Consider the following 12303-nt stretch of genomic DNA (forward strand, 5'->3'; position numbering starts at 1 on the left):
ATGTAGTTTCAGAGCTCTGCAATTCTCTCAGCCTTTTCAACAGCATACTTGTAGGATGCATTGCGAACCCTTCCCACTGTTGCCACTCGGAGCCTAAAGTTGCAGCGAAAGGAGCGATGATTTTCTTCGACTGCCTTGTCATATCGAGTTTGCATTCCCTCTAGCTTGCCATTAAGAAGGATCACTTGATCACATGCCTTTTTGAACGTCATCTCAGTTTCGTAAAGTTCAGTGTTGAGGTCAAAGCGAGAAGTCTCCATTTTGATGCTTGTAAGAAGTGGTACAACAACCTGATAGTCGTGATAAAGTAAACACAATGACTAAGCAAGAATCTGGAAAACTAATACAACACTAACCAATGTAAGGAAGGACAGTTAAAGAGTACATTGTCTTTTGTATGTGTGGTGTTCAAAGTAATATATTTAGAATCCTTGTGAGATGAGCTTTCATTTGATACGTCACATGGCATAATTATTCACATTATATATCTGTGTATAATCATTTTAATGATTTTGGCGGCCATCTTGAAATTGGCGGCCATTTTGAAAATGCCAAAATATATGATATCAACATATTTAGATTCCTTGTGAGATAAGCTTTCATTTCCTATATCACACGACATAATTATTGACAAAATATCTGTGTATAATCATTTTAATGATTTTGGTGGCCATTTTGAAATTGGCGGCCATCTTGAAAATGCCACAAGGTAGAATTTGCACAACTTTGTACTCTGCACATGGCAATGATGTACTGAAGCTTTCCTGAAACAAAATCAGCTTTCTACTATTTATTTCCAGTGTTACCTATTGTTTGTGTCTAATGCTCCTGGACTATAACATCGGAGTGGAGTCGGGATATACACCTCCACTCCGATATTGAAACAACCAGCTTTTATTGATTTAGGAACTGTGCTCAATAAAAAAGTAAACATTTTGGTGTTGCTTGGAACAGTTCTACCATCTTGTTTCTTGACTGTGAAGCGCTTTACCACAGGCAAACTTTAGCGCAAGTGGGGTAGCGCAGCGTAGAGAATATGCTCTAATGCTGTGTGCAATTTTCACTGGAATTTGTGTTTTGATGTATAGGTTTTTGCATGTTCTGAGTTTTTTTACTTGTGCCCCCTCCCCTTTGCAAGGAAGTCCATTACAGCGCAGAGTCCTCTCTTATGGGTCTTCCAAGCTTAGAATGAGAAATATACATTTAAAAAGCCAATGATGTTTAGATTCTACTTGTCACTATATCGTGACACTTACACTATTTCATGAGATGGCTGTAATTGTCACCAAAGTGTATGCACTTGTAGGTATCTGAAAATAAATATAATTTAGAACTGTGGTGTCTGAAGAGGTACAAAATATTGTCATATCTCCAATACATTTTTTGAACGGGTACTTTACATTCTGGATAACTTTGTTTCTGGTTTTGGACGCACCCAAACGCACGCATGCACGCACACAATCATCTTGAAACTCATATTCCGTGCATGGATTGTCTGCTCCAGAGTAGATTATTTATACAGACCGACGGAATATTGCCGATTGCGGCGTGAAACTAAAATCATTCACTAACTCGTATGTTAATTTGCTTTTTGTGTTCAACATAGCAAATTCACAGATATAACCGAAAAGTAATTGAGTGAGTTTAGTTGTACGCCGCTTTTAGCAATGTTCCAGCAGTATCATAGCTGGTACACAAGAATGGGCTTATTTCAGTCTTTGTGCCAATGTGGGGAATCGAACACGGGTCTTCGGTGTTTCAAGCAAACACTTAAACCACTGGGCTACCCCACCGCCACAAGAAATATTTAAGACATTGTATCATCTAATTTGATCATGTCAAAACATTTATTACAGGAAAGTCGAATTTAGTAGAGTTTAGAGTTCCATCCCATTGCGCAACACAGTGCGTTAACCAGTCCAGAATTTAGACCATGTCATTTAAATGGATGCATAAATATTAATCAGTATGATTTGAGAAATCTAACCAGCTCTGTATCCTACTAATCCGCGTCGTACACCATGCTCTGACAATCAGAAACCTGGAAATCGCTGAAATCTCAAAACGAGGGGCACCCGTGAACAGCCACCTCTTCGTGGTGGGTGCTGGGTAACGCTATGAGCCCTTCACGACCGTTGTGGACCCGGTGGTATATTTGGTCCACCAACCCGTTTGCCGTGGGTTGCTGCCCTGTGTCGGTGGAGGAAGGGATCCTGGTGGTTAAGGGCAATAGGTGCCTGTTCCGTGTTCCTGCTGCTCAACACACCCTAACTTCACCTAGGGGGAGTCCTGTGTCCAGGAGGCAGTGGCTCATGGGCCAGTCTGGTGGAATTATTGATCTTTTTTAATTTTTTTGCTGGAGTATATCATCCGGGTATCCTTGGTGTTGCAAGTCGGAGATCCGCGTGTGTTTAGCATTGTGCTTGTGATGCTCCGTGGTGGGTTTGGAGCTCGGATGATGAACGACTATACACTTACCATGGACTATGAAACACCCTCTAAGAAAACAAAACGTCCTCATGACACCGATGACGAACAACGACCCTCCACATCAGTTGATTACTGGCCACGTTTCCTGATTGAGACTTTGGATAAGACTCCCTTGAAATTGAATCCTTTCGCGATTTCATAAGGAGTTTACGGAATAGCAGAAGTCAAGAATGTTTAGCGGTTGCGTTCAGGATCAGTGTTAATCGAATGCAACAGGAAACAGCAAGGTAAGATCTCAGCTCAGAACAATGAATACTAGCAAAATGATTGTAAGAGACAGAGATCCCCTCTTTGCTGACATGGCAGAGATTGATATCGTATCTGAGATGAAAGACCAAGGAGTGTCATGTCAGGAGATTTGCAACCCGTAAAAATAATGAAACCCTCCTAAATCAATCAAGGCGGGTTACTGTAATATGACCGTTGATGTGTACATCCCTAGTCCTCTGCGGTGCTTTAAATGTCAAAGGTACGGACATGGAGTGAATAATTGTACATTGTCTGTTACTTGTGCCCACTGTGCTGAGAATACACATGTAACAGAAGATTGTGACAATGGTTATAAAAATGCACCAACTGCCAAGGAAGTCACTCATCCTTTTCTAAAGACTGTCTGTGGAAGAGGCAGATGGAAATAAAGAGGGTTAAATATACCAGAAATGCCAGCTTTGCTGAAGCAAAAAAGCTTGTTCAGTCTAGAAAACACACTGAAACCTATGCCTCTATCGCCAGCACATCAACCGAAACAACCCATAAGGAAAGTCCGTCAGCCACAATTAAAATTACCTTCTCACACTCCTGCCAAACAGACTTGACATGGGTGAACTCCGACACCCCTACACACTTTTCTTCTGATCAGTTCACTCAGACAGTGAAATCACTTTCACATCAGAATCTCTTGCAGGAACAATCTTCTCCTCCACAAACTTGTTCTCAACCTGACAGAAGTGAAAACCAACCTGGAAAGTCCAAAGTCAAATCACGGATAGACACTTCAAATCCAAATCGAGCCTCTAAAGGGTCGGATAAAATAAAAATGCCTGACAAATTTGGATCACTAGAGGATATGGATGTTTCTGATAGCATCCATCCAAAGGCACATAGCTTATCGCCCTCAATCAAAGAAAGTTCGGGAAACCCTCCTGAAAGATAGGTCATTCTAAAAATACAGTAAAGTGCAATTGTAGAGGCTCACGATAAAAATTTAAAGAGTTACAACTTTTAGCCCAAGATTTTGCACCATCGGCTCTCTGTCAGCAGGAAACCTGTTTAGAACAGACAGATACTTTTAATTTACGTCATTTTGATGCATATCATTATTTTTCATCCCCGGGTGACAGAGCCACTGGGGGATCTTGAATCATTGTTAGGCAGGATGTTATTATACATAGTCCTGTAACACTCGCAACTAATCTCCAAGCCGTTGCAGTGAGACTTACTCTTCATGTTACCTTTACATGTTCTTTGTATATTCCGCCTTCAACACCCCAGCAGTCAAATACTGGAAGATTTTATCTCCAATAATGATTTGTGTATTTGCAATGATTCTAGCACTTACCTGCATCCTGCAACTGGCACCTACTCTTCTCTAGATTTTCTCTTTCAGATTCTTGTCTACCTAATGAATTTGAATGGTCGGTCCACAATGACATCTATGGAGGTGACCACTTTCCAACTATCTTATCAGAAATTAATCCATCTGACTCTCCATCGTGTACGAAATGGATTTTTTCCAAAGCAGACTGGTCTTTATTTCAAGCTTTATGCACATCTAAACTAAGATCCGAAGTTTTCAGTGATATAGCTAATCCCATTCAGTGTTTTCTGACGCTTTAAATGAAATTGCTAATGAGTGTATACCAAAGTCCTCAACAACTCCACATGTACGGAAACCAATGTTTAATACAGATTATAGACAGGCCAGGAAAGCTAGGAAAAGGGAAGAAAGATGGAGATAATTTAATTACTGACATCTGAAATTGCAAATACAATTGGCGAAACTCTTGCCAAAAATTCATCGGCGAATTATGACCGTGAGTCTCAGAGATATCAGAAACAACAGGAGACAGACAAAATAGACAAAACTTAATTTCGATTCAAATAACAGCGAAGATTACAATGAAGTGTTTTCTATACATGAGCTCCATACTGCTCTTGAGTAAGCTCATGACACTGCAACAGGTGATAATAATATACATTACCAGCTACTGAAACACTTGCCTCAAATGTTTGATGACACTTTTGGATATATTTGACCAAATATGGACGTCTGGCAAATTTCCTCCTTCATGGCGCTGGTACGGAATTGATATTACATCAACCTCATTGTGCGTTACAGAACTACGTTTAATAACCGCTATAAACACAGCGGAGCAGATGAATTGTGAATCATTTTACGACCTCATCAAAAAAGAACAATGATTTCATAGTTAGTAAGGTATGCTGTATGGAAAGACGGCGTTATTAATGTTTAAAAAAAATATTTGTAAATACCATTTTCTGAAAAAAAGGAATTCAGTTTGGTTAGAGTTGTTTGGTATTTGGTTGGCTGGGGTCTAATTTCACTTTCACATGGTCGGCTGAAAGTAGGTCATTGTCTGAATAGGTTACTGAGACTTGTTTCGGTATGATTTTCCTGTTCTTTGTCTTTACTGAATCTCTCAGTCGTCTGTTTGTTTTTGAATATGGTGTTACGGCATTTTCTGTTTTTAAATAATAATGCTATGAATATAGATGTTTTTAAAACAAAACTCAATTGGATTTTGTATACAAAATGTTTATGAAAGCAGACTTAATCTTGTTATTATAACTGGCTGCAATAATGCCCATGTGAAATAACACGCAACTCGGCTCAAGTGACAATGTTCACTCTTTACACACCTCACTCAAATGTACAATTCGCCGTCGTAACAAATCACAATTTCGTAATAAACCAAAGAAACACATATTTACCAATTAGGCCTGAAGCCGGATACTGTTTCACATCTGTACTTTTATGATTTTATGGAGCATATATGACACCTAATATCTTTCTTCTTCTTCTTTAATGTTTACTACTCCTCCATATTATGTTTAGGCGCCGAAATGTTTCGGTTGAGTAGTTTGTTCCATTACTATCAACATTGTCAGCGTCCATTTTCCACCATATGTGCTGTTTGTATACTTGTGCATTTTTGTGTAAAAGCGTGAATGTACATGTATGTTTGTACTTGCGTGAGTGTATGTGTTGGTGTGCCTTGTTTGTTATCAATGTTTTTATATAACTCTGATCTATATGATAGAATGCTGTTTTTAAAATCCCTGAAGATGCTCTTTCTTGAATTTCAGCATGGGACACAGCAATAAAATTTATTTCTTCTCTACAGATGTGGTTGCATCAGGGATAATCTACACTTTCTATTTTGCCTGGTTGTATGAACCACTTTACTGTTATCAAGACTTAAAACTGATTTTCTTCCGTGAAGATCCGGAATAGAATAGGTCTTCAACAACCCATGCACTGACTTGTCACAAAAGGCGAAGTGCTATATATGCTTGTCATCAGTGTCAACTAGAACGGGATCGGGTGGTCAGGCTCGTTCACTTGATACATGTCATAGGTTCCCAGTTGCGCAGATAGATGTTAATGCTGTTGATCACTGGATTGTGTGGTCCAGATTCCATTATTTATGGACCTCCGCCATAAAGCTGGAATATTGCCGAACTCAAGCACAGAGATTAAAAAAATCAGACGGTTGTTTGTTAATTATCTTAGTTATCTGATTAGGAAAGATATTACTCGGATTTGGATAAATATGCTATCATCCTTTGTTGCGAAATTTCACAGAACACATGTTTATGTGAGGGATTCCCTTCGACGAGTGTTTTCGTCAAATCACGTGACAAGTCATGTGACCAAACCTCCGTAAACAAAAATGGCGAGTGATAGTGTGGTTGGAAATGTCAGCGGGAAAATTAATCCCGATCTGCAGAAAGAACGTGATACTGGGACGTTTGATGTCCGCGAAATGAGTAACCTCATTTACGGAGGACCGGAAAAATTAAAGCGGAAAAGGGAACTAGGTATGAACGTGAATATATTCGGAAAAGATTTGATTACCAGACGAAAATATCATTAGATCATAGATGACAGCAGAGACCATATAATAATCTATTATATGGTCTCTGATGACAGATAGTATTGATACGACATGTCAAATGTTTCGAAGGAATGATCAACAAAATAGGAAATGAAATGTGTCAGTGCTTTCATCGAAATTTGTGTTTTTTTTAGTTTTTAGTTTTACTTTTATTATTAGACAGTGAGTATTTTGGATTATAATATTGGGACATGATATTGGATACAGAATGATTAATCATTAAATTATCATTGACATCGGTATTTGAAGTTTATAGTTCTTCCTTGGATATTGGATATACTCCACTCCTTTACAAACGTCTAAAACTGTATGTTTTTAACATATGAGCTGAAGGTTTTTGTTTGTTATTTAAAATTCTGAAAGTGCTGTAGCATCTATTTTTATCTGTTGCCTTTTCAGCCAAACATGTGTCCGAGATCACCCATAACATGGTAAAAATGAGTTAACTAGCCTCAGTATAAAGTATTTTAGTTCAGTTTATACTGCAGTAGAGGTATGCATTGGTGGTGGCAGCATTTGATAAGTAAATATCTGTCTGATTTATTGGACAAATGCAGATTTGAACTTTGTACTTTAGATCTACCTGAAGCATTGCTAACTGTTTCATGACTCATTGACTGTTACTTGGACAGTTGCAGTGTTATTCATACTCATTAAATGTTTCAGTTCAGTTACTTTATATAATATGACCCAAACGTGTACAAATTATTAATCACAGTTACTGTTACTTGTAGTATTTATTGGCAGAATCTAACTCAGTATGAAACAAGAATCTCAGTATGATCAACCATTAATAACTATGTTATGAGCAGCAAAAATTACAATAGCCTGAACACTCATTTTACTGCTAATAACAAACCATGAATTCATTTAGCTCAACCAATCCATGCATATGTCTAGTCATGTGAATTTTGATTGATGGTCGTGTATGTTGGTTTATTACCATATCAGTGTTTGAATATGGCATATTGTCTTGCTCATTTGTCTGTTATGTACATGTGAGTTGTTAAAGAAATGTACATCTGTTTGCCCTATTTTTTTTATTTATTTATTTATTTTTTTAAGACATTACAAACACTGTGACGTGCTTGGCTGAAATTTTTACAACTGAAGTCATCAAAGTGATCCAGTACAGGAAGTTACAAACCCAGCCTAAGCGCAGAACTCCAGATAATTTTTCAAGCAACTGGGTATTTACTCTAGTGTCTGTTTATGAATGAGTATTGCTTATGAACGTCACTTATTATTAGTCTGATCATTTGTCTGCCTTCCATAAGAAGTATCTAAAATGCCCTAATGATGCCCCACAAATGATATATAAAATACTTAATACTAATTATGCTGGTATTAAATCTGTTGCCATTTTCATAAAACATTTGATGTCCATCCGTAAATTTCAATCAAAATCATAATTCCATTTTGCGTGACTAATAGTTATTGAGCACGGCAAATTGTACGCTGGGCCACTGAGCCTCAACTACTGAATAAGACCTGTCTGCCTATTGCATTTTTTGAGTGAGTGAGTGAGTTTAGTTTTACACCGCACTCAGCAATATTCCAGCTATATGGCGGCGGTCTGTAAATAATAAAGTCTGGACCAGACAATCCAGTGATCAACAACATGAGCATCAATCTGCGCAATTGGGGACCGATGGCATGTGTCAACCAAGTCAGCAAGCCTGACCACCCGATCCTGTTAGTCGCCTCTTACGACAAGCATGGTCACCTTTTACGGCAAGCATGGGCTGCTGAAGGCCTATTCTACCCCGGGACCTTCACTGGTATGCATTTTTTGAAAAATAACTAGCATTTTGTGTACTCCCACTAGTTTAAAGAATTGATACTTTTACACAGTCTCTTTTCCTTACTGGGTAATTAACACTTCTAGATATATAAATATAATGCTTCTCAGTAGACCTAAGTTTTCAGTAACTCTTATACTGCAAAACAGCTGGAGCCCATTTTTAAACTGTGAACATGGAAGTCACATGACTACAACAGTAAACTTCGGACAATGGCTATGGCTATATTCGCATATGCATGTATAGGCATCGCTTAACATTTGCTGACACTATTGTAGAGTTGAACGCCAAGATGAATTTTCATGAGCAAGCTACTTTAGTATTTGAGTAAAGTACACAAGGTATTATAAAACTATTGGGTTTTAACTGATTCTTATGCGTTGTATGTACTCCCAGATTTATAAGTGATTAAATGTGATTTTTATTGCATAAAATATGCAGATACATGCCCTATCTGGAGCTCTGTAAGAGACAATGAAAAGAAAACTTATGTGAATTTTTTATGACAGTGATAAACCTGAAATAGCAAGCTATACAAGGTAAGCTACATAACAAAAAACAAAACAAAAAATCTTCTATCAGGATTACTTTTTGTGCTTATCCACCAAAGAAAAATTGTCAAGTGCAAAAGGAAATTAGTTAATTTATTTTCTGATAATTACTCTTAGCTCAGATCATTGATCTGTAAAGCGAAACATTTGAGTCACAGTTTTCGACTTGCTGAAAGTTATCTGCTGTGAGTCTATGTCAGACATGTGCCGCTGGTGGAGACAGACAATAGCTAGGTTAACTTTATCACTTGTTACACAAGCATATTGCTGTAAATAGCAGATCTGTCTACCTTGAACACTACACATCCCACAGTGACACACATTCTGAACCCATGGCATGTTAATCATAGATTAGATTTCTCATTCATATTGACCTGTGAAGGACCTGGTTAGAATATTGCTCTTTAGTAACCCATGCTTGTTGTAAGGGGCAAGTAACAGGGTCAGGTGGTCACGCTCGCCGACTTGGTAGATACTTGTCATCTGTTCCCAACTGTGCAGATCTATACTGGATTGTCTGGTCCATGCTCGGTTATATACAGACAACTACCATATAGCTGGAATATTGCTGAGTGTGGCATAAAGCTAAACTCCCTCACTCCCTTTCGTGGTCTTTTTTGTCCCTCAATGTTCCATTTATTTAAAGGTCACATGCAATGTAAAGCACAACTTTTGACTCTAGAAAAACATTAGCAAAACCCACTCAAACCCATCCATTCATTGTGCAAGTGTACTTAGTGTGAAGTGAGGTTTTGCATGTGCAATCGATCACATGATCTCCGCATCGAAGATGTCTTCATTTGCATGTGTTTGCATTGGCCTCAAGAATTGAAAAAACACTTTTAAACCACAGTTCTAACGGTTCGATTGTCAAATGTGCAATGTAAACGTGCCATTGGCATGTTGCAAGCAGGAAGATCAGTTATTGATGTCGCAAGAGCACCGTCATACTGTGCAAGACTTGCAAGGTCGTCTATAACAAACTGGCACCACTTCTGATCACCCAAGGTTGGGTCATCCACGTGTGATGTCACGAGCAGAAGACCGTCAAATCATCTGTCACCTACACGACAGATTTCTGTCAGGTACATGAACCAGGGCTGAGAGGTCGACTGTCCTCACTGACATTTCGAAATCGGTTGCAGGCTGCCAATTATGTGGGCCAATATTGACGCCGTTTCATCAATGTCAACATCTGCTGTGGGCCCAATATCACATCTGATGGACCTAGAGAGACTGGAATCGAGTCGCCTTTAGCGATGAATCCATGTTTACCCTCACATTCTATGACAGCAGGCTTAAAGTCTGGAGACAATGTCGTGAACTGTATGCCCAATGTTGTGTACAGGAAATCGACAGATTTGGGGGTGGAAGTTGCATGGTGTGGGGTGCTTTCTGTGGGAACATCCGTAGAAACCTCACAGCTGCTTACCGCCACCAGGTGATCACCCCTGAACTCGTTCCTTTCATGGAGGCTCATGGGCCAGTTCTATAGTTTCAGCATGATAATGCTCAGCTGCATACCGCATACAGCTGCATGACACGAAATTTCCTTCAAAACGCTGGAATCAACGTCTTGGACTGGCCATCGAGGTCCCCTGACCTTAGTCCAGCAGAGAACGTTTGGGATGCACTTGGGAGAAGGCTTCGTGGTCTTACGAAGAAAAACCTGAGAATTTGCAGGAACTTGGCGCTGCCTTGCAAGAGCAATGGCACAGAATCCCCAACCATGTGTTCACAAGCATCAGGCACTTGATGAGGAGATGGTGTTTGGCAGTGGTGAATGGGCAGGGCGGCCATACACAATTCTGAACTCAGAAATTTCGAATTTTTATGCTTGTGACTTGACATTCTGTATACCCATGTTTTGGAATGGCGAAGTAGCCTGATGGACCTGATCGTGGCAAACTGGTGCAAACTCTTGTCAGTTTCAAGTCCTGCTTTGTACTTAGATGAATGACAGTTTCCAGCCACACAGTAGTTCACCATTTCTACTGAAAGAATCCATAAAGAATCATACTTTCTTGTGACTCGCCATGCTTCTAAAATGCCCATCAAACAGATCATCTTTCTGCACACACAATGAGCCCTCAGTGTATCAGTAAATGAACCAGCAAATCGGAAGCAGTAATTACACTTGAGTGCGAAACCTACCCGCTATGATGGGGTTCGATCTCCCGAGGGCTTCATTTCGAGGGAAGTAAACCCAAGTACAAAATTATTGCACTTTTGAATCTCGGTTGTACGCTTGTAATTTTGTTTATTTGTTTTTTTTACAAGCAGCAATGTATATTAAATGTCATGAATAGGTGATAATTGTGTTATAATTATGTTTGATTTTTTGGTTTCATGTGACCTTTAACAAACAGTGGTAATTGTTCATAGTTATCAGATGTAAAACTATTGTTTGTTAAATGATTTAAGGATGAATTGTGTAATAGACTTCACCGCCCAGTGCCAGCTGAAGATGGCAAGTGTGTGGCATTGTGTTGAGCACTTTTGTGATGATGGTAAAGTAGACAACTTCATCTGTACAGGTTCTGTGAAACAGGTATCATTGATGGTAAAAACATAAGAAAGAGAAAGGAGAAACTAAATACTAAAGGCAAGCTATTCACAAAACATTAAGGTGATTCTAACACACTAACTCCCCAACCTAACCCCTATCGAGACATGGCTCTGTTTTCATGTATTTTTCAAAAATAATGTAAATATTAACTATGTCAAAAGTATTCCAGACGTTGAGTGCAAAATTCAATTAAGATATAAAAAATATCTTCCCCCAAAGCCTATCTTCTTGGTCAGGTTTACCAGGACTAGGAACCCAGAGTAAATGTACTCACCTCGGAAAACCAATGCACTGAGGACCAGGAGTGCAGTGAAGCGACTCCCTTTATAGGACTGGAGGCAGGCCGTGCCCATTCTAGGCACACCACACCAACCTGCCGGGTGTGTTGTGGCTGTTTGTACCTACATAGCCAGGAACACACTAAAAACCCATGTCATGGTAACCCAACTCCAGTAGACCTAGAATGCTCCCCCAAAATATGCGAAACTAGTGGAAAGATGAATGTATAAATTTTGTCACAAATGCATCATGATGATCTACAGTAAACTATTGTAGACATATCAAAATGAAACAGTTATTGATACAATAACTACCTTTTTTTATTAATCACTACAAAAACGTGTGAAAGTATAGGTTAGGATTTATCTCCAGTGACTCGTGTTTGTCAGGCTTGCTGGTTCAGTTGCTGGTATTCCAACTGTGTTGATCATTGCTCTTGATGTGAATCACTTGACTGTCTGCTAGCCTCAGTT

The 12303-nt window shown here is 39.1% G+C and overlaps 1 protein-coding gene across 1 annotated transcript in view; it reads left to right on the forward strand.

The window, feature by feature from the left end:
* The first annotated feature begins 6386 nt into the window (after nt 1-6386).
* Nucleotides 6387-12303, forward strand: part of LOC137296683 (peroxisomal acyl-coenzyme A oxidase 1-like) — a 37740-nt gene continuing 31823 nt past the window's right edge. Inside the window, exon 1 of the mRNA XM_067828502.1 lies at nt 6387-6552. Coding sequence (XP_067684603.1) covers nt 6405-6552 — 148 coding nt within the window. The 5' untranslated portion in view covers nt 6387-6404. The remainder of the gene's footprint in view (nt 6553-12303) is intronic.

Source organism: Haliotis asinina, chromosome 9 (assembly GCF_037392515.1).
Source record: "Haliotis asinina isolate JCU_RB_2024 chromosome 9, JCU_Hal_asi_v2, whole genome shotgun sequence".
NCBI classification, from domain to species: domain Eukaryota; kingdom Metazoa; phylum Mollusca; class Gastropoda; order Lepetellida; family Haliotidae; genus Haliotis; species Haliotis asinina.